The sequence below is a fragment of the Musca domestica genome, unplaced genomic scaffold, assembly GCF_030504385.1.
Source record: "Musca domestica strain aabys unplaced genomic scaffold, Musca_domestica.polishedcontigs.V.1.1 12, whole genome shotgun sequence".
Lineage (NCBI taxonomy): Eukaryota > Metazoa > Arthropoda > Insecta > Diptera > Muscidae > Musca > Musca domestica.
The window spans coordinates 4,719,224-4,743,044 of NW_026712155.1; the positions used below are offsets into that span (position 1 = coordinate 4,719,224).

The 23,821-nt window shown below is 35.7% G+C and overlaps 3 protein-coding genes across 3 annotated transcripts in view; 2 read left to right on the forward strand and 1 right to left on the reverse strand.

The window, feature by feature from the left end:
- The first annotated feature begins 847 nt into the window (after positions 1–847).
- On the forward strand, positions 848–5,848 carry LOC101896655 (coiled-coil domain-containing protein 39). Its single transcript, XM_005188213.4, has 9 exons — positions 848–1,149; positions 1,207–1,354; positions 1,417–1,988; positions 2,250–2,579; positions 2,646–2,747; positions 4,132–4,930; positions 4,986–5,151; positions 5,211–5,575; positions 5,646–5,848. Exons 1-9 carry the CDS (start codon positions 928–930, stop codon positions 5,756–5,758), a joined length of 2,817 nt encoding a protein of 938 aa, XP_005188270.3. The 5' UTR covers positions 848–927; the 3' UTR covers positions 5,759–5,848.
- LOC101891885 (RNA polymerase II-associated factor 1 homolog) lies at positions 5,759–7,788 on the reverse strand. The gene is made up of 2 exons (XM_005188184.4): positions 7,634–7,788; positions 5,759–7,567 (listed from the first exon to the last, which is right to left on the reverse strand). Exons 1-2 carry the CDS (start codon positions 7,699–7,701, stop codon positions 5,857–5,859), a joined length of 1,779 nt encoding a protein of 592 aa, XP_005188241.2. The 5' UTR covers positions 7,702–7,788; the 3' UTR covers positions 5,759–5,856.
- Positions 7,789–9,910: 2,122 nt separating this feature from the next.
- Positions 9,911–23,821, forward strand: part of LOC101891605 (organic cation transporter-like protein) — a 99,228-nt gene continuing 85,317 nt past the window's right edge. The window contains exon 1 of the mRNA XM_059118108.1: positions 9,911–10,019. Within this exon, the coding sequence (XP_058974091.1) occupies positions 9,981–10,019 (39 nt within the window). The 5' untranslated portion in view covers positions 9,911–9,980. The remainder of the gene's footprint in view (positions 10,020–23,821) is intronic.

Here is a 23,821-nt window from a genome sequence, read left to right on the forward strand (position 1 = left end):
TTGGCTCATCTCAATATTTTCATCAACACAAGATCTGTTTTAAAGATGGTAGAGGTCGGACTATCCTTTTGATACCTCCCCCACAAAGGGTCAAAGTTTTGAATAACCAAAACGATCATAAAATCCAAAATAAGCATCATGTTCTCTTCCAATTACCCACATCCCAATATTTTTATTGACCCAAGGTCAGGTGTTAAGATGGAATAAATCGGTCCACTCCTTCTGGTACCTCCCCCACAAAGGGTCAACATTTTGAATAACCATGAAGCTCATAAAACGGGAAATTAATACCCGATTCCGTTCAGACTAGGCACATCTTTATTTCATCTGTTATAAAGACGGTACAGATCGGACCATTTCTTCAGGTACCTCCCCCACATAGGGTTCAAGATTTTTTCAAATTAGCCAGACAGACAAACGGACGTACAGAGCTAGATCGACTCCAAATGTCCAGCAACGGAGGTCTAAAATACGTTTATCCATCAGGCACATTTTGGTCGCATCAAATGATACATAGCCACGTGGCTAAGGGTAGAATTTGGCACATGTTTTATATACTTCGAAACTTTCAAAAGTTGAAGACTCATAGTTTGCATTTTTATTCCCGACCTTAGTTTGATACACGTTTTAGGATATGTACGCGGTTATTTTCAAATCTGAGTATCAACGCTTGCGCATTACTATTTGTTTTAATTAAATGACACTTGGCTTTAAACTGTCGCTATGTGTTAACCGTTATTACCAACTTAACCGTTACTATAGTTTGTTTGGCCATTAAGTTTTGTTTATGGACATTGTAACGAAGGAATTTTGTCGACAGCTAGCAACACTTCAAACCAAGGCATCTATCTACCTTGCTTCAAAACATTGAAAATATAAAAAAGAAATCGAAATAATTTCAAAATATTTTCCCCAAAACCCGCAAACATGGATGATGAAATGATTCGCAAGGCCATGCAGGCAATGAATTGGAATTCACTGTCTGAAATTCCCATGGCCAATGAGGAAAATCGCCTGCTTTTGAATGAAATACGTCTGCTAGAGGAGAAGAAAGAGGAAACGTTGGAATATCAACAGCAAACCGAAGAACGTCTTAAGAAGCTTCATGAACATTCGAAAAATGCCGAAATCACAATTAATCATAATTTGGTAAGATTTGCGGACCCATATTCCTAGCCCCATTTTGCAAAATTAAATCACTTTCAGAAACTTCTGAATGCCTATCAAACTGATGTAAGGACAGAGGCTCATCTATACAAACTTGCTGTGAGAGAACATTCCAAACTCAAAGTGGATCTTAGAAATTCGGACAAGGAATGGAAGAAGTCCAGGAAACATATTGAACATACAGAAAGTAAGTTGCACACAAGGAGCGTTCATTTAAAACGATTTCATTCATCATTTTATGCTCTCCAGAGGAAATGTGTACCTGCAAACAGAACATTGACAATTTAACGAATCGCATTAAATGGGCCAAAACAGCCCTGATCGAATGGCGCAAAGCCACGGAGGATGGTAGTAAGGGTTATCAGCTCATCGAAATGTACTACAAGGACGATCAGATGCGAGCCAAACAGCAGAATCAAAAACGTGAAAAATTAAATGCCGAAATCGACAAGTGTCGTCAAAAGCTCATACACATGTATGACGAGCAAAAGACCCTGGAATGTAATTTGGAGTGTACTGCCAATTTGTATCGTACCGCACATGCAGAACGCCGTGCCATGGTGGATACATGGAAATTGGCAGCAGGTCAAATGTCACAACGTGAAAAGGATATACGCAATAGTGAAATGGCATTGATAGATTTGCGCAATCAGGCCCACAAGACGGCAAGAGATCTAAAGGACATGGATACAAAATTAAATGGAATCATCGAAAATAATCGTGAAGTCGAGGCTGCTATAGAACAGCTGAATTCTGAGACATCTGATATGAAGGAGGAGATGCAGAGACTCATCGATGCTGTGGCATTGAAAACTAATGAGGTTAGTGCTAAGAAGAAGAAATAAAATATGGAATTAAAATATATTCGAATAATAGCAGAAGACAAATAGTTTAATCAAATATACGGAAGGTTGAGAATATAACTCTTCCTTCATTTAAATATTGATCCTTTTTTTCTTACATAAGTAGGAAAGAACGATTTTCGAAAAATAGAATAATAACAACACTTAGATCTGTATTCCGAAATTTCTTTAATTTCACCTGATGTTTTTTTAATTATTTTTCTTGTACTTCTTTAACAGGTGGATCTCATCCAAAAAGAGCTGCAAAACCTTGCCAATCGGGTGCAACAGCAACGCATGGAAAATCGCCGTACGATGAAAACAAAAGAAGATCGCATTATCGAATTGGACAATGCCGAGAAAATTGTGACAAAATTAGAAGAACGTCTGCGTTCTATGTCCGATAAGAATATGAGTGCCCAACAACGTTTACAAACACTGGAGGATTTAATGGATGTCGAAGATCGTGCCCAAAAGGCCGTCAATAAAGAAACAGATCGCATCAATGGTTTGATCTATCGTTCACAATTACAATTGGTTAAATTCCGCGAAGAAGGTTTGGCATTGACGGTATGGACTTTGAGTTCTATAATATTTATAAAAGTGGTGGTAATTATAATTTGCCATTGGTTTTAGGTGGATAATCGTGGTATTTTATCAACAACGTCGGCTATTGTAAAAAGCATGGATGCCACCGAAAAGGAATTGAGAAAACAAACGGAGTGCAACTATGAATTGGTAAGTAGGAAGAAACTCCTTCTTGATTGATGACAGATATCGTTAAATTGGAAGTTGGTCGCCTTATGTTGTTGTTGTAACAGCTACACATTCTCTACATGATTACTGCTAATCTGGTTCTAAGTCCAGGTTCAAAAAATCGGCTATTTTCGTGGCCTGTAATCAAAGATCTTCTTTTATGGGGTAGGATTGGCAGGGCAATTAAACAAGATTTAGATCAAAAAAGTCCTTCCTAACACGCCTGGATGAAGAAGTTTTATACACCACATGATGGTACGAGAAGGACGGACCTTCGTCACTTGCAGTTCTCACGGCAATACTCTGGCAGGTCTGGATGCTCTTTCACTGCGTAGAAATTTTATTCGTAGACCACACTGGGGACACATAGATGATTGGCATATAGCGCTATAAGAGGTAAACAAGATCTCATTGTCCGCACCCAAGTGTTGCCGGCTAGCTCCTTGAGGACCTTGTTCGTACTTTTCATTTTATCGGATCTGACCCCCAGGATGTTGAGGTAGTTCTCGAACGGAATTACAGGGTGATATGAAAAAACTGTAACCAATTTCAGACAGCTGTCATTTCCAAGTCCGACAGCTGTTAAAATATTTGACTGTAAAACCTCAAGAGGCTATCGTTAGAGCATTTAAATGTGAATAAATCTTTTGTGTCTCGTACCATCGCTCGTTACCGTGATACTGGTAGCGCAGCCCGACGTCAAGGAAGTGGGCGGAAGAAAACAGAAACATCAGCAGAAATGGTTCGAAAAGTAAAAGAAGCGACGCGTCGCAGTGGCGAAAAATTGGCTCGTGAGCTGAACATATCGCAATATTCTCGCTTCATTTCCAGCTCACAATGGCCACCAAAATCTCCGGATACCAATCCGTTGGACTATTGTGTCTGGAGTATTTTGAAAAGCAAGGTTGGCACTAAAAAATACTAAAGTGTCGATCACCTCAAGCAAGCGCTTCGCGGGGAATGGGCCAAAATACCGCAGAGCAACATTCGTACAGCGTGTGACGGTTTCATTGGCCGTTTTAAGGCCATAATTCGTGCCAAAGGAGACCAATTCGAACAAATCTCAACTTATACTAAAATTTAATGCTATTTCCGACATTTTTGCTTTTATTCAATAAAATTAAAAAATGATGGCATTTGACATTGTTGCAGTTTTTTTATCTCACCCTGTATATACGTTTTTGTTACGTGAGCTCTACTAAATACGCACATAGTCGGCCCTGCCAGACTTTTGACCTTTCCTTACTGGTTTTCAATTGCAAAACATTTTTAAAGTCCCTCCAATATTTTCACAAAAAATGTCCACTCGTAGCATAACCGATACGAGTACGAAAATTCCACTTTTTGCCAATGTTTTTCCTTTTAGTCCTTCAAAATCCTGCAATTAGAACGTCGAATTCTACATTTACAAGGCAGTTGCATTGATCCCGAAATCGAGCAACGCAATCAATTCTATTTATCCGAACTTGAAGAACGTAACAGCAAACTACAAAAAGGCGTTCAGGCCACTCAACAGCAGAATAAAAAACTTGAAGATGATATGCGGAAACTTACCATAACTTACAACAAAGATATGGCCCAACTGGACGCGGTTAATTTTAAAATCAAAGAGGCTCAGGTCTACTGCGAAGGTGGTCTGAAGCGGATCAAAGAAGAAAACAAACGTAATCAGGAGTTAATTGTTGAACTGAGTATTCTGAAGATGCGGGCAAATGAATTCGAGGAAGAAATTAACAAATGTGAAGATAGTGCCTATAATTTGGCTAAACATCGTATGCATTTGAATCGAACCATTCGAGATCGTATGGTGGAGATAAAAAGCCAAATGGATGTACTGAATTTGAAACGTAAGCATCAGCTGGAAGAAGTGAGTACTCTAAAGGCGGATATAGCCGAGAGACGGAAGCACATTGATGCAGTCAAGGCCCGTTTTGAGTTGACAACAAAGTTGCTGGGCGTCAATGAGGATGGTACGATGGTTACGGCAACCCAATTGCGAGTGGAAACAGCTCAGGAAAAACAAATGCTTTTAGATGAGGGCAATGAGCTCAATGAAAGAGTTCTCAAGGCGGAACGAGAAATAGAGGCCTTACAAAATACCCTGGCCTTGTTGAACAACAGCAACGATGTCTATCGAAAACAAATGCAAAAAATTCAAGATGGAGGTAAATACACCATTTTTTAGGCAAAAAATATAAAGTGATTTATAATTTCGTTTAGAGGAGGCCAGTGCAGAGTTAAAATTATTGCAAGTCAACTACTGTGCATCACTGAATACCCTGAGAAATCTGCGACAAGAATTCCAAGATTTGGAACAAAAGATACAGGAAGCTTACAAGGAGAGGGATGAACTGGAGAAACTACTAACAAAAGAAACTAATAAGAGGTAATCCCACATTTTCTATTAAAATGCAACTTCAATACAATATAAGTATTTCCTCCTAGATGTGAAAATGCAGACTTCCTTGCTAAATTGCAAAAAGAGTTACAGGACCAAGCAAACAAATTAACAAGGGCAGAACGTGAACTGAAAACTGCCCTAAAGGCCATAAAACAAAGGGCCATTAGCGAGGAATTCTTGAGGTTATTTGATCAAGACTTGGACCTAAGGGAAATGGAAAAACGTAATCTAAACGTCCTCAATCAATTGGGTGAAATTGCCTATGGAGATTTTGAACTTGGACCCAAGGTAGCTCGCCAAATTTTAGATCGGGGCCTTAAAATGCCTCATATGATGCAAAAGACACGCAGCTCTGTCTCTTGGCGCAGCGATACATCCTTCGACATGATGTCTTACTCTTCATCCAAGGGTAAGCTAGCTTCTTCACATTCAAAATATTTTGTTTTATTTATTGAGAACAAAAATTGCGTTTCTTTCAGAGATGTTTACTTCACGATCATCCCAATCGGAAATGTCCGAGTTAAAGCAAACATCTTCAGCCCGATTGAGTGTCGTCTCCATTGAATTGCCCGACAAAAATAAATCAAAATAATTACATTTAATTTGAAAGATTTATATTGAAATTTCAAAATCATAAAATTATAAGAGTCTACAATAAAATTACCATTATCCGATTGTATAATTTCTCCCTCAATCCTCGGCTTCTGAACCACTTCCACTGCCTGATGCTGTTCCCGAGCCTGATGGTGTGTTACTGCGCGAACGTGATGGCGATCTTGAGCCCGAAGCACTGCGTGAACGAGAACGCGAGCCACTCTTAGAACGGGATCGTGACCGTGTATTAGAACGTGATCTAGATCCAGATTTATTGGAGCCGGCTTTACTATGGGGAGTGCCCGAACGGGACCTGGATGGTGACTTAGAAGCAGATTTGGAGCGTGAACGTGAGCGGCTGGCCGAACGTGAACGAGAGCCCGAATGTGAGCGAGATCTTGAACGAGAACGCGATCCCGAGGCGGAACGTGATCTTGATCTCGATTTTGACTTGGATTTTGATCTGCTACGTGATTTAGACCGGGATCGTGAGGAAGCCCGTGACCCCTCAGAACCAGAACCGGATCTTGATCCAGATTTCGATCTTGAACGCGACCTATCTGAGGATCCAGAACCTGAACGTGACCTTGATCTGGAACGTGATTGCGATTTTGCCGATTTGGAACGTGAACGAGATTTCCTCTCACGTTGTATTTGTTCCTCCTCTTTGTCCTTGCCATCATCGGGAGCTGGGGTTTGTTGAATCTCCTCTTCCTCTTCTTCTTCCTCCTCCTCTTCCATCTCTTCTTCATCATCGTCATCACCCGGTGGTTCCAATTGACGTTCACGATAGCGTTGCATACGATGTTCATTCGCCTCCAAAGGACGATGTTTCACAACCAATTTCGTATTGCTTGGTTGTTGGCCAACCTTCATACGACGTTTGTTCAAACGTACACGTGTCTCCAGTTCATTATAGTAGACACCATCTTGGCGCATAACAAAGAAATAGTTTTCCTCGTAGCCCTTTGAAGCCTTGCTCTTGACATTCCAATTGTATTCACGGGCAATTTTGTATTCATACTCTTCATCATCCTTGTACAGCACTTGATCGGCAAAGTCAACACGTCTCTTCTCCAGTGTCGATTCAGTGGGTAAGAAATAGGCCACAAACTGTTCTCCACTCTCGTCCATGACACCACGAATCATAGCCTGAGACATTTCCTCCAACTGGGCGGGAATATTTTTGCCAGCCGGTGCCGGATCGCTGTCGAATATAACCTGGGCACAGGGATACTTCCAGTTCTTGAAATCTGGATACAATGGAATAATTTCCACTGGCACCACATTCGGTTTGGAGTAATGTTTGGTGATCTCGTTCTTGGTATCACTGAATGTCTTTTGAATTGCATTGATCTGGGCATCACGATCCAAATACAATGTCTCCTCGCGCAATGATTTCTTGACATTGTAACCCACTTTAGCTTCAATATTTTCCAAGTTCTGCGGTTGGAAACGCGTTTGTTCCGTGGAAATATATTCGGATTTACGCAACCAGGAGACACTGCGTGAATGCTGTTTGGAACGCACCGAATCGTGAGGTGTATGAACATCTTCTTCTAATAACTTTTCATCGGCGGGGTCCAATTGAGCATATGGATCGGCTTGATATAAATCTCGATTGATGAGATCTATGGTGACACCCAAGTCGTGTTCAGTTAAAACATCATATTTGTAGTTCCGCTCCAACGAGGTGGGATTGTATTGAACGAAACGATTGCTGTCGAAGGGATATTGCAGGAATTTCAAATCGAAAGGTATATCGGGTAGGTTATTCCCGTATTTTACGCGGCATATAATTTCCGATCTAGAAAGTGGCAAAAATGAGGCATTATAGAAAATGTCAGTGCAGAGAATAACAACACAAACTTACTTTCGCTCTGTTGGCCTTTGAGGTCTTTTATCGCTTGGCGGTGGAGCTCCATTGATTGTTGGCGGCATTTTTGTTTATATTCTAAGCATTAAAACGTGGAAAAGTACTTTTTTTGTAATTAATATAAAAATGTTTTCGATTCTACACAATTTTTTCCGACACCACGCACAAAAATACAATCCGATGTAGTTTTTAACGCCGTTGCACGATTACGTTAGGGCTCTATAGGTTGAATGTTAGTAGGGTTGTCCAAATCGTTTATAAATTAATCGATTGTGTATAAATTTGTGAAAAATGGGAAGGATATCGATTTTTTAATCGTAGAATTGCGCTTGCAAAATAAAATGAGATAAAAGAGCGAATAATTCGTTTCCCGTTCAATTTCTACTGCAAATTCTTTTGATAGAAAAAGAAAAACATTTCTTCCGTGGCAAAATACGATAAACATTACACAGAACAAAGAAGCGTACGGTGAACAAGTATAAATTATGGACCAAAATAGAACTAATTCAACCTAAAACTCCAAAATAAAAGCCTTTTATGTATTCTCACCTTAATAGCGCCTTTACACCAAAAATTGTATATGATATGCGAAGTCTACATTTACACGGGAATATATTTAAACTCCTCACGTCTAGACGTGTAACCTGGTATTTACATGATTCAAATTGTCTTGAATCTGAGTTGTATTTAAATCCCCCATAGGCACATGTTCCATTTATGGTACAACAAGGAGGTAGAAAAGCTGCGTAAAACTACAGAAATGCAGCTCTGAGTCTATGCCAGCTTCCTGTCAGAATTATTCAAAATTATAGGCAACAAGTGGTTTTTATTTATTTAATATTTTTTGTTCATTTCTAAAATGAGTCAAATAGGGCGAAAGATGAATAAAATGCCTGAATGTTCTCTCAAAATTATGATCCTAAGTGTTCAATTTTTCAATTCCATAGCAAATCTGGTTAATATTTAAGTTTCTTCCAATCATTGATTTTTGAAATATTTTGTTTTTATTTTTCAAAACAACAAATACATACACAAAATTGTCAGAAGTCGGTCACACTTAAAAAAATTAATCAGCTGGGAAGTATATTTCACCTTTTTTTGTACCAGGGTTCCAATATTTTCGTCACAGCCAAGATTTCTTTAAAGGTAATACATTCTAAAAAATTTTGACACTTTGAAAATATGAGAAAGAAAACCAATTGAATATTGTTGGCAATATTGAATAAACAATTATGCTCTGTCCAAAACCTGCAATAATCTACTATTTTTGCAATTTTTCGATATCATCAAGAGAAAATCGGTTATCGTAGTAAAAACTTTTACATTTTTGCTGTTCTGGAAAATACCAATAATTTTTGCCTGTTTTTTGCATTCTCTTTTGGTTGTGTATGTATATGTAAACAAACATCAGCTGAGCGACATTTAAATACATTTAAATCCTCCTTAGGGCGTATCTAAACACACAAATTTAACCCACTCGATCTATTTAACCCATTGGGTTAACCTTCAGTAGAGTAAATGCGCTATTACAAAGATATATTAGCTTTGGTCCAAGTCCACGTCCCCAAATAGCTGATAATTGCCTTTCGATTTGCTGGTGGAATTGGGATATATCCAATTTCTACAAGATGTTTTACTACTTTGCAAAAAATATTTAACTTGAAATACGAAAAAAAATTTTTTTATGCCCCAGAATATATTAAAATTGCCCCCAGATGAACTGAATGCCGGTCTTCATTTGTTTAGATCCTATTTTTGTTTAAACAATTTTAAGTGGTCGAACTGGCGAATTGTTGTTTTTGAGGTTTATCTTTGTTTGTTGTTTTCTTTTTTGTTCGCTCTCTAAACAATTACGTACCGTAAAAAACAACCATTTATTTATGACGTATTGCCGAAAAAAATATTATATTCAATTTGTTTTTAATACTGATCGATTTGTGGAGAATTTGAAATGAATTGAAAATCGTGTGCATATACATGAGCATGAGTATGTATGTTTGTGGCATTCTTTTGTTAGAAGCAGAAAAAAAAAGAAAAAATTACTTTAAAATTCAGTTATGAATTTTAAGTGAAACGGGAAAGTGAGTCCGAAATAACCCATTGCCGGATGGGTTAAGGGGAAGAAAATCTCAAAGCGAAATGAAAATCTTTGAAAAAAATGTGTGAAAATTATGAATATTATCAGTTAATATTAATGAATCATTTTGGAATGTGCCAAGGAAATGAGTTCAAAATATTAAATATTTAAAAGCTCTTGTGTTTATAATGCAATTTGTATTGATTTCATCAGCTGTTAAAGGATTAATGAACACACACCAGTGACAGCTCAAGTGACTTCAGCAATATGGCGGCGGCAGGAGAAACGGACAGCAGCTTCAATGAGGTAATGTTTGATTGTTTTTTAAATTTAAGCAATCTGTTCTACTCCGTAATGAGGTAGCCTTCTTCTCACCGACTCCTTAATGATCGATGCTCTCGTGACAACAACACATCCGCAAATATCATTGTTTAATAATCGACTTAAAATATTACATGACGTTGCAAAAACGTTTAATAAATCATTAATGATCACTTTTTTATAGCGCCATCCATGGTAGAAGAATATAGGTAGACGCGTCGACACAGCTGCTTGGACAATGAACTGTCAAACCAATTTTGGAATTGAAAATGTTGAATGAAAAATTATTTAAATTTGTAAAAATTGTTGAAAAACGCGAATTATAATAGCCTCCGAATGGCGTAGTATGTGAAAGTATATGAAAATCTACTTATATTTGAAAAAACATTTAAATATTTTTGACATATCAATGCTCCCAAGCGTTGATGCATCTACCTGTATTCTTCTGCCATGGCGCCATCTAAAGTATTTAAACACTGCGCGTACATGCTGAACTTATTTTCTTCGAAAATATGGAATTTTCATAAAATATCTATTTACTTTGGCAATTATTAATAATTTATCTAATACATTTTGTCAATTCCATTGGCAAGGTAGCCCAAATGTCAACACAGCGTTGGAAAGTATTTGAAGTTTACTTGACAACTTCCTTAAACAACATATTTATGTAGGTATTTGATGAATTCTTTGTTGTAAACAAAAAAAATCCGCTAATTTGGAAAATCAATATTTTTATGATCAATCACAAAGCCGTTGTTGTTGTTGCTGCTGCTGCGTTTTCTTCGAAGATAACTTAATAAATAATAAAATTGGGGGTTGTTGTTGTATGATTTATATGTGTTAATCAACCGAGTTGTTATGTGGGAAAAAGGTGTGTAGGTTTATTTTTTTTTAAAGAACATTGTGGAAGGTTAGAGAAAATTGGTGGCTGCGTTGCTTGACGGGGTATGATAACTGCGCGTCTCGATTAATCAATCAATTGATAATTTAAATTATAAAGTAAGAGATTTACATAATGTTGTATTCATGGTAGGATAATATAGGTAGACGCATCGACACAGCTGCTGGGACAATGAACTGTCAAACCAATTTTGGAATTGAAAATGTTGAATGAAAAATTATTTAAATTTGTAAAAATTGTTGAAAAACGCGAATTATAATAACCTCCAAATGACGTCGTATAAAAAAAATAAAAAAATCTACTCATATTTGAAAAGACATTTAATTTTTTTAACATATCAATGATTTTAGCGTTGTTGCATCTACCTGTGTTCTTCTACCATGACTAAAACCCCTCCCCTTATATCGTTTACTATTTTTATACCCTTTACCATAGTATGGAGGGTATATAAAGTTTGTCATTTCGTTGTAACACCTCGAGATATACATTTTAGACCGCACAAACTATATATTCTTGATCAGCATGATCTTTCTGTGGAAATCACTCTTGCTTCTGAACGATATGAAGTAGGTTGATAACATTTTTAACAAATGTATATTTCTTATTGTTATTATTTTTGAAAATGGGCCATGTGTGGAAATCACTCTTGCTTCTGAACGATATGAAGTAGGTTGATAACATTTTTAACAAATGTATATTTCTTATTGTTATTATTTTTGAAAATGGGCCATGTAGGTCCACGTGTTGTTATAGCCCCATATAATGGTACCTCCCTATTTTCGGTATTTTGGAGATTTTATTGACTATATTCACCGGAAATGTTTCAAATTTGGCATTTGAAGTTCGTAATGGATACTACAGCCTATGAGGAAAAATTGTCCGCACAGGTCCGGATTGGTATCCGGAGATTTTGGTGGCCATTGTGCGCTGGAAATGAAGCGAGGAACCTCGTTTTGAAACAATTCTTGGATGGCGCGTGCTAATTGCGATCATGTTGTTAGTTTACAAACTGCTGGACAACGAATGTTTTCTCATCGAATAAAACCAAATTCGGCAGTTCACCACTTTCGGCCAAGCGAAGCAACTCTTTAGCTCTTTTGAGTCTATTTTCTTTCTGTTGCGGTGTAAGTTCTTGCAGTTTATGGAATTTCAGTGGCTTTACCCCGAGCTCATTCTTCAATATTTGCCGAATGGAATATTGCGATATGTTCAGCTCACGAACCTTTTTGTGGCCACTGCGACGCGGGTTTCGATCAAATCGCTTCTTTACTTTTCGAACCATTTCTGCTGATGTTGCTGTTTTCTTCCGTACACTTTCTAGACGTCGGGCTACGCTACCAGTATCACGGTAACGAGCAATGGTACAAGACACCAAAGATTTATTCACATTTAAATGCTGGAGTGGTCTAAAGATAGCCACTTATGGTCTAAAGATAGCCAACCAAATATAAAGAAATCACACTATCACTCTTGAATTCCATTACGAATTACTTTTTTTTCTGTGAAATTCTCACCAAAATGCTTTTGTACGCTTGTAAACAAAATAATGAGCTGTCACTGGAATAATTTTAACAGCTGTTGGACGATGACTTAGAACTGGCAGCAGTCTGAAGTTGATTGCAGTTCATTCATCTCAGCCTGTATGGTTCCAATGACATTTTCAGCTATCTATGAGCAGTTCATTGGCCTCTGGTTACAATTGTAATTCTCATTCCGGCTCCTAGCTAGTTGTTGTTTAATTTTTGTATTAGTATTAAAGTTTTTGGAAATGATTAAATTAAAAAAAATGTTTTTAGCTACATATTTACCTAACTAATGAGTTCTCATTGATCAAAAACCAAATCATGTCAATTACGTTTGTCTCGTTGTTGTTGATAAACATGTCAATGTTCGACTTTGTTAACGTCTTGCTAATTAAGTTGTTTTTTTTATTCACGTGAGCTAGGCGAGACGGGAATTAGTTTCAGTGGGAAGCATAATTCATAAACAATAAATCTAACGGGTGAGTGAATTACCAGAGGAAGTACTAGTTTATAAATGTTTTTATTACAAAGTAGCTTATTGGAGGTGTTCCGTTCTACCCTCATATTCGTTGTATTTAATGAAAGCTTTACATATGTATATATTTCAAATAACAATGCCTTATCCTCATCACAATATTATTAACATTTATTGTTTGCGGGGATTTTCTATAAACAAACATTTACGACCGTTGCAGTTTTGTTTGTAGTGGGGACATATGGTTCTCATTTGGTGAGTCCAAGAAAACTCACAGAAATGAAACAATAAATTACTGTTTTTGTGTTATCACATTTTTTAATAGTAAAAGAGCGAGAGAGGGAGGGGGAGAGATATGTGATAAATTTCTTCTAAGAGAGCTGCGGTTTAGGAAAGTGCGTTAAAGGAAGATTAGTAAAATGTCAAAAATAGATGACAATCCACTGTAACCTTTTTTGTAGTCACCGACAATTATCGATAACTCAACATTTTCATGTAAAGGGTGTAATTAAGGATAACAATTGTTTCTATAGGTGAGTCTTGGCGACTACTTTATTTTTGTTGATAACTTACTGAAAAATTTCGTTAATTTTCGAAAGTATAGGCACATGAAAATTTGATGTTATCGATTATCGTCGGTAATTTGGTTCTTTTCATAAAGAGTTTGTATTGTTCCTGTAGTCCTGTGTAATTCTTTTGAATAAAATAAACATTTATACGTTTGATATCTAATAAAAGTATTGGCTTGCAATAATGGTTTAACAAAGTTTTTTCTTTTGTCTGAAACCTGTATAGCTTTCTGCGAACCGGTTATTGAGTCGTTTTTAACGAGTTTAAAAATAATTCCTTTAAGTTGAAATCATTTGGTTTTTTCTGAATACAAAAGTAAAGTTTCGGCAAACAATGTTGGTCAAATGGCACAGGTATGTATGTTTGTGGATTCAACAAACATATTTAAATACATTGGATCTGAAGGTATTTTTATACCCTCTAACTGGAAAAGTAGGGTATATTAACTTTGTCATTCCGTTTGCAACATCATTGAATATTCGTCGTAGACCCCATAAAGTATATATATTCATAATTAGCATAAAATTCTATGTCGATTTAAAGCCGAAATTATTTGACGTAGAGTTTCAAAATTTTGGCAGAACAATTTGCATTGTGTCTAGGATAGTTGGAAAATGAGATATATCGGTATTTTGATGATGTTTGCCACATTTTTCACCGATTTTTCTAAAAATTGGTATTTGTAGTTCGCAATGGGTCCTAACTGATGTGGCGAAACATTATATGTACAGGTCTACGCTTTTGTATAGTTCTCATGTAACGGTACCTCCCGATATTTGGTATTTTGAAAGTTTTTACCACATTTTTTCTTGGATTTGACTAAAAATTGGCATTTGTAGTTCGCAATGGGTCCACGTTTTTTGTATAGCTCTCATGTAAAGGTACCTCCCTATAGCCGGTGTTTTGATTGATTTTCTCCACATTTTTTCACGGAATTGTTTAAAAAATTGGTATTTCTTGGTGATAGCGGGCTCTAGCTCCGGTAGCGCACAATTGTGTGTATAGGTCAACTTTTTGTATAGCTCCGATATTCGATATTCGGTATTCTGATGATTTTTGCCACATTTTTTCACGAATTTGTTTAAAACTTGGTAGTTTTGGTTCGCTATAAGTTCTAGCTCCGGTGGAGGAATATTCTGTGTATAGGTCTACCTTTTTGTACAGGCCCCATATAACGGTACTTTCCAATATTAAGTATTTTGATGATTTTTGTCACATTTTTCTACGAAGTTGTCTACAAATTGGTATTTGTAGTTCATAATGGGTTCTAGCACCGGTGGCAGAATATTGAATATTTAATTCCATGTTTTTCTATAGCACGCATATAACGATACCCACCGGTATTCGGCATTTTGATAATCCTAGTCACATTTACACACGAAATTGTTTCAAATTTGGTATTTAAGAAGATTCGGTAGATGAAAATCCTTGAAGTATAAAATTGTCTATAGAGTATCCTGGTTTGGTATGGCCCCTATATAACGGCCTCACCCACTTTATGAGTTTTTGAAATGTTTAACAGCATTATCCAAACGGTTTTATAGGTATTTGTAGTTTAAAGTAGAACACGTTTGAATTCAGATACTTTTACATATAAAATGTTTTCTCTACCCAAAGGAGGAGGTTATTAGAAGTATGGCGCGGCCGAATTTAATGTTTTTTACTTGTTTTTCCAAACTAAAACAAATGGTAGTTTTTATTCACTGATCCCACTGTTCGGCTTAAAATGTCATGTTTCAATACTGTACAATTTAAATAATATTTTTCTCAGAAAAAAAATGAAGTGATTTCACTTAAACTCGAAGCTTAATAAAATTGAAGCTAGTGTTGTGTTGTTTGGTGTTCAGTTGGCATCAAACCTTCTCCGAACTCCGTTTAACACGGCAGTATTTTTGTTTTCCACCTGAAATCAAACAATTTTCAAAATGGTATGGAGGTCATTCTAACTATAGACCTACTTGCATACATGCTTTTTTTATCAGAATCACCAAAGTATTAAAAATCATTGGGAACAGCAATGCCAGGAATTGAAGAACACCAAGAAGCCTATATGTTCACACGAATTACCTTCTCTCCCCCTTTTAGAACCCATTTTGTCTTCCTTCTTCTTCTCCAAAAGCGTGTGACATTTCCTCGCTTCCATTCTTTGTCCCGGTTGATTAACACATTTTTGTATTTGGCCGGTTGTTGGTGATGGTGGTGGTGTTGATCAACATCCACATTTCTGTTTGACTTCTCAATTTAAACTAAATTAAATTGGCAACAAAAATAATAATAATTTTAACAACAACAACAGCAGCGGCTACAAATCGTCAACTTTAATTCGCACTTTTCTCAAGTGACTGACTGAGGAAGCCCCGATGCGCTGTTGAAGTGAAAACCTGCTGTAATTATTCGAAACAGTATCAAATTCACACTCAAACCCGCCGTGCCATGATTTAAATTAAAAGAAAAAAGAAATTTAAAAATCAGTTAAGACATTCGCGCTCTCACATATCCTTACGAATCCTTAAGAAAACGAAGCAATAGCTTTAAATAGGTGTTACATAGAAAATAAATTATAAGTCGATTGGAATACTTTATAAATTGTGTTTTATATTAAAAAAGGCCGCAAGAACGAGTTGTGATTTCGATTTCGGTTAAGAAAAACAGATCAGTGCCGGCGAATGGGATATTCATAGCAAACTTTTTAAAAATAAACAAATTTATTTTATATTAAAATAAATTTTATTTTTATATTCTACAACAAAATATATTAATAATTAAATAATAAGGTAAGTTGAAATGTGTATTGAAACATATACAAGAAGTGAAGGAATGAAGTCCTCAGTTCATAATTGGATTTGCTCTAATTTGTGTTTAGTGAAATATAAGCGAAAAAGTCACATGTCCTTTCAAAAATTTGCTGTGTGTAGATATATGCTTGGGAATGTAAAACTGCAACTGGGCGGTATGCACCATTTAAAGGACATCTGAAATGAGTACTCGACAAAAATTTCATCGAGTTATGCTATGTTTTGCATATAATTCAATCGCCATCTTTAGTTGGTAATGTCTATAGATATTTTTACAAATATGCCCACGTCTCTCGAATCTTGTGACTTTCTCGATATTATAAAGTAAAAACTTTTACATTATAGGAGTTCTGGAACAGATCATATATTTATAAATTTTTGGAAATGGGTTCTCTGCCTTATAAAGGAGCTATAGCATGACCATCGACATGACACATTTTGTAAACCAATGAATCTTGACATTAAATCTTGCGGAATATGGCTCAAAATATTCGGATCCCTTTATGTATGGCTAAGAAAAAACGTTAAGGGGCCATAAAAATTTGAAAAAACTGCTAAATTAGTCTAGAATGAAAAAGGGGGTTTTATACACCTAAATCGATATTTTTTGGTACAAAATTTTTTTATGAGTCCTAGAACAAAAAAAGAATAAACTATATAAAGTGAGTGAAGCCATTGTATGGGGGCCATCCCAAAACGGGAATCTCTATAGAGAATTTTATACTTCAAGGATTGTCATCTACGAAATCTTGTAAAATATCAACTTTGAAACAATTTCGTGGGTAAATGTGACTAGGATTATCAAAATACTGAATATCGGTGGGTACCGTTATATGTGCGCTATAGGAAAACGTGGATAGATATTCAATGTTTGGCATCGGAGCGAGAACCCAATAAGAATTACAAACATAAATTTTTAAATCAATTCGTGGAAAAAAATGCGGCAACAATTATCAAAATACCGAATATCTGGAGATAGTTTTATTTGGGGCTATGTGGACCTAGACATACAATGTTTCGCCAACGGAGCTAGAACCCATTATGACGTACAAAAATCAATTTCTAGACAAATTCCTGGAAAATGTTGCAAAAATCATCAAAATACGGAATATTGGGAGGTACCGCTATACAAAAACGTGAACCTAAACATACAATGTATCGCCACCAAAGCTAGAACCCATTATGACAAGCAAATACCAAGTTTTAGACAAATCCGTGAAAAAAAAATGTGGCAAAAATCATCAAAATACCGAATATCAGGAGGTACCGTTATATGGGGGCAGTACCAAAACGTGGATTTATACATACAATGTTCCGCCACTAGAGTTAGAACCCAGTACGAACTACAGGTATCTATTTTTAGACAAATCCGTAAAAAAATGTGGCAAAAATTATCAAAATAACAAATGTCGGAACATACCGTTATATAGGGAATATCCTAGACACAGGGACTAGCCTAGACACAATACAAATTGTTCTGCCAAATTTTAAAGCCTTACATAAAATAATGTGGGCTGTATCGTAATTTCATCGATACAGGGACATCGTTAAATCGACTTAGAATTTTATGCTGAATATGACGACGAATGACAAAGTTAATATACTTTCCAAGTTGGAGGGTATAAAAAAACTAAACATAATCTTCGCTTTTAATATATAAAAATGTATTTCGAATGTATTTTTTAAAAGTATTGTATCTTAAAATCTGAGCGAATGTCACCATTTTGCTGGAGTCGGAGTCTAACAAAAAATTGGCGATCGATATACAAGGACTTGGGTGTATGCCAATTTGGTGTCCTTCTTTTGTAGTGTAGCATAAAATATCCGAATAGTTCGTCATTAATGAGTGAATAAACTGTTCATATTTTTTTTTCAATTCTTGCTAAAAAGTAGGAGACCTTTATATGCCTTCTATGAGTAACAAGTAAAAAAGATGTAAGTTCGGCCTTTTAATACCCTCCACCATTCGGTACAAATTTGGCAATTTCCAAAAAAAAAAAAAAAAAAAAAAAAATACTAAAATCCGTTGAAAATTATATGGGGGCTATATGAAGACGTGGACCTACATGGCTCATTTTTTGACTTAGGATGTAGCATCCATTACGAACTTCAAGTACCAAATTTGAAACGATTCCGGTAAATAATGTCGCTAAAATCATCAAAATACCGAATATCGGGGGGTAGGCGGTAGTATCCATTACGAACTTCAAATGCCAAATTTCAAGCAATTCCGTTAAATAATGTCGCTAAATTCATCAAAATACCGAATATCGGGAGGTACCGTTATATGGGGCTATATGATTTACGAACTTAACCTGCCTACTGGCAAAATATACACGTCTGCAAAAATTCTGCCTTCTATCTCAATTTGTTCGAAAGATAGCGTGATTACAACAGACAGACGGACAGACAGACAGACACACAGACGGACATGACTAAATCGGCTTAGAATTTTACGCTGATCAAGAATATATATACTTTGTTGGGTCTGACATGAGTATTTCGAGGAGTTACAAACGGAATGACAAAATTAATATACCCTCCATAGTATGGTTGAGGGTATAAAAACTTTCTAAATATCTACTCAGCAGAGAATGTTCAAGATTTCTTAGATGGATTCTATATGACATTTAATAAATATACCTTCTCAATTGTAGTTGTTTAATTTGCATATGCATAACCAAATTAAAATTGTTATCCCCATGTCTGGGGAAAATACTTTGTTCTTGTTGTTGTTGCTGCTTCTTAGAAGTGCCTATTTGTCTGCGACATTTCTTGTAAACGAAAATAGTTTTTTCAAACATTTCCTTCGATACTTTGCAAAATAGTCTTACCCCACCCCCCACCAATTGAAATTTGCCCCCAACACTTCTTAACAGCTAGCTAACTAGCTGAAACAGGTGTCCTCAGCGATGTTGGCTAAACGAATTATGAACAAATGTTTTGTTTGCTGTCCCCACATTGTGGTCATGTGGTCGCTGCGTTTTTTTTTTTTTTTTGGCTATTCGGGAATCGCTGGTGTTGACACAACAGACAAGAGAAAATACCTTAGCAAACACGAAGATCCAATCGGAAAGCAATGTGCAATTATTTTGTGTTGTTGATCTTGATCTACAATAGGGTATGGCATTGAAAATGTGGGTGAGAGGGGGGAAGCATTGTGGGAGGTGGGGTGTTAATTGAATTTGTAAATATCAAATTGTGTGATATAAACACATGTCAATATTTTTAAATTTCGAGTTAATTTTTTTGTGGGGATTATGAAAGATTTGCTGTTGTTATGCGCCGCCAAGGCAAGGACATGGAAAGGAGTAGGTGTTGGAAATGGTGTTTTATTATAAATGAAAAAAGAGAGAGGCGTTAAGAGAAAGGGAGAGCGATGAGAGGTAATGGTATATTAATTAAGACAAACAGTTGACAGAGAGAGAGAGAGAGAGAGAGAGAGAGAGAGAGTGGCATTTGAACTCTCAACAAGAGGGCGTCACAACGATTTTTCACATCCATGTAGCAAGCAGCCTACTTACTTTAAAAAATAAATATTAATTTTTCTAAAATTTCATTTATTAATGTCATCATGTTTTGTATAGTTTATATGAATCTATTCTTGTTTTATGAAAATATGAAATTAAAAAAAGAGTCTTTTATAAAAATTTTCATTTCACATTTTCTTAGAAAAAGAAGTGAGGCCCAAGGGCCGTTCAGTAATATATAAATATTACTACTTTTAACATTTTAGACATCAGTAACTAAAGAATTTTTGTCCTTTACAGATTCCTTTTTCCGATGAGAAAGCGTTTCTTTTCCTAAAGATTTTTTCCTATTCCTAAAGATTTTCCTGGACATCCTTTTGAAATCAATTTCAACGAGGGATTTTTTTTTTTTGACAAAAATACCCCTTATTACGAAATTGTTCATTTAAATTTATGTTTTCAAATCACCAATTAGTTGTGTTCGCACTTACAAATTTCTGTCAATCCGAACAGGTTATGATGTTTGAATAAAATTACAATATTGTTTATTTTTATAGTATTTTACATTCAAAGTGATTCACTTATTTTTAGAAATTATGACTGAATAAGTATCTTTGATATGAATAAATGAGGAATCGCATCTTCAACATTTATTGAGGTATTCATCATTTTGTTTTCATAATGGTGGTGTTTTAGTTCAAATTTTTTCTGAAGGGGTTTACAAAGAAAAGACCTTAATAGGGTCCTATGCTCAGGAAAAAAATTTAATTCATAATATGAACTGTATTGAAAATTTTAGGATTCCTGCATTCTAAAAACTCCTTTATGATAAATGCTGGTGTCTTATAGGAGATAATAGTTTATTTTTTTTCTTCTTACTTTGTTGTTGTTTATTAATTTTCTTTGTTTTTTTTTTCCATATACCCAACACCATGTTAGACTCATATATATTTCTAATCAGCAAAAAATTCTAGGACGATATGGAGATGGCTTTACACGAATTTGTTTAAAATTCGGTTCTTAGGGTTCTTAATCCTTTTTATGTATTCCAAATTGATATACGAAATTTCCAAAAAAAAAAAAAAAAGAAAAACAAGTAAAAAAGCTGTAAATTCGGCCGGGCCGAACTTTGAACATCCTCCACCCTCCGTTAAAAATTCTGTTAAAATCTTAAAAATAAGGAATGTAGCCGTATGTATACGATTACGTAGACCTGCATAGGCAACTTTTCAAATTTGAAATAATGTAGCTAAAATCATCAAAATAACGAATATAGGGCACAGACAATTTTCTGTCTTAGGCTGTGATATCTATAACGAACTTCAAATACCAACTTTGAAACAATTCCGGAGAAAAATGTCGCTAAAATCATCAAAATACCGAATATAGGGAGGAAACGGTATAGGGAGGTTGTACGAAGACGTGGACCTGCACAGACAATCTCCTGTCATAGGATGCAGTATCCATTACGAACTTCAAATACCAAATTTGAAACAATTCCGGTGAATAATATCGGTAAAATCATCAAAGTACCGAATATCGGTAGGTGCCGTTATATGGGGGCTTTACGAAGTCGTGAACCTGCACAGACATCTTCCAGCCATAGGCTGCAGTATCCATTTCGAACTTCAAATACAAAATTTTAAACAATTCCGATGAATAATGTCGCTAAAATCATCAAAATACCAAATATAGGGAGGTACCGTTATATGGGGGCTATACGAAGGCGCGGACCCACACAGACAAAGTTCTGTCATAGCCTGTAGTATTCATTACGAACTTCAAATACAAAATTTGGAACAATTCCGGAGAAAAATGTCGCAAAAAGCATCAAAATACCGAATATCGGGAGGTACCGTTATATGGGGGCTATACGAAAGCGTGGACCCACACAAACAAAGTTCTGTCATAGGCTGTAGTATCCATTTCGAAACTTCAAATACAAAATTTGAAACAATTCCGGTGAATAATGTCGCTAAAACCATCAAAATACCGAATATCGGAAGGTACCGTTATATGGGGGCTATACCAAAACCAGTTCCACGTATGGTCCATTTTCAATGCCAAAAGTCCTACATCACAATTTCATCAATCTACCTCGGACCGACATCGCTAAATCGACATAGAATTTTATGCTGATCAAGAATATACATACTTTTTGGGGTCTAAAATGTATATTTTGTGGTGTTACAAACGGAATGACAAACTTAATATACCCTCCATACTATGGTGGAGGTTATGAAAACTTCCACAGGTATTCCATGCGACTTCTGCAAGTCTTCTAAAGTTGTGAGACAAAAGATCTTCCAGAGCGTTCAGTTGTTAAAATGCCTTTACCTTTTTAGATCCTTATTGTAAGTGGAAGAGCTTCCACATCTTTTTTATGCAAAAGATATTCCAGTTCAAAATGCTCCTGCGGACTTTATTTTTCTTTTTAATTATCATTATTTTGATTCAATTGTAGGCCACTTAAAAATCTGAAGCGATATAGGACTGACCTTTGTTCTCTAATATTGTTTACGAATTTGTCATATTACGTTTATGAATGTTTATGAAAAAAGAAAATCCAACAAAAATAATAACAAAACCCACCCAATATCATTTGTTTTCATGGCAATTCTGAAAAATCCCATTCTGCATTTGTCGTTGTCACCTTAACAAGTTCCGCTAATGAGATTTATGTTTGCGTCGTCGTCGAAGAAAACAACAAAACGGCAGCAAAGAAGAAAATCACATATTTTTGTTGCGACAAAAAATAAACAATTTTTGTATTCGAATAAACATTTTATTTCAGATTTCTGTTTTCGGCGAAAAAATATGTATTTTTATCGACATCAGTCATAACTGTCTCAACACCTTTTCCCCCAACATTACATTTGGGCATGTGTGTGAATTTTCCATTTCCCAATGGTTTATTGGTCCATTCGCGTGACACGTCATAAATTTTGGAAGATGCTGGTGATTCGCTGCCGAGATGAAATATTAATGAGTGTCACGTTTTAAATTTAAATAATTAAAAAAAAAAAAAAAAACGATGACACGAAATGAAATAAATTGTGAGGACAGTGGAATATGGTTATGGTGAACAGGGATCTGAGGTTTAAATGTATAAGAAATTGGTCCAAAAGACGTATTTTATTTGTCAATTCATTTTTGGAGTTTGGACTCGAAGTAGGAAATTTGCAGTGAAAATGGGAAAGCCCTAACGACTTAGACAATAGTTCATCCGACAAATTTAGTGTGTATGACTGAAAATGACCTATATTGTTATATTAATATCGAAATTCACCTTCAAATTCCATTTTAAACCAGTTTTTAGTTTTCAATCCAATTTATCAATTTTATTCAGGTTCGACTGTATAGAGCTGCTTGTTGCCAATGTTGGCCTGTGAAATTCAATTTTGAAATATAACAGCTGGTAATTGTTTGACGCCTCACAATATGGATTATTAATCGGAAATCACGTGCTATAACCGGCACACAGTTTTGATGTTTGATAATTATTTTTTTCTCCATTTCAAAAAATTAGAAATTATTAGAAAATCAACAATAATTTATGATAATTGTCTTTTTAATTAAATTAAAATTGAGTGCAATGAGTTGTAGTCTTTTGACTTCAAATGTCAAGCGTAGAGCACCTGTTAAAACGAGAAATGGCAAATTGGAGCCATTTTAATTGAATTCATTCATTCGTTGTATGGCGGCTACAAGTGGAAGGACAAACTCAGTATATCCTCCATGTTGTGGTGTAGAATATAAAAAGTAAAAAAACAGTAAGTTCGGCCCGAATGAATACCTTCCACGAAATGGAAGGAACTTGGAAATTTTCAAAAAAAAAAAAAACAGTTAAAAAGTTCTGCCGACAGACCTATACCCTCAGACAATGTTCGATCAATTAAATATATTTTAACTTCTGTTATGATTATTCAAATTGTTCAGCCTCTGTAGAGTAGGATTCGAAGGAATGGACCCATATTGTCCTTTTCGTATGGAAACTAAATAAATACTATATAAATATTGCGACGACCCAGGTTTGGTCTACATTGGTAACCT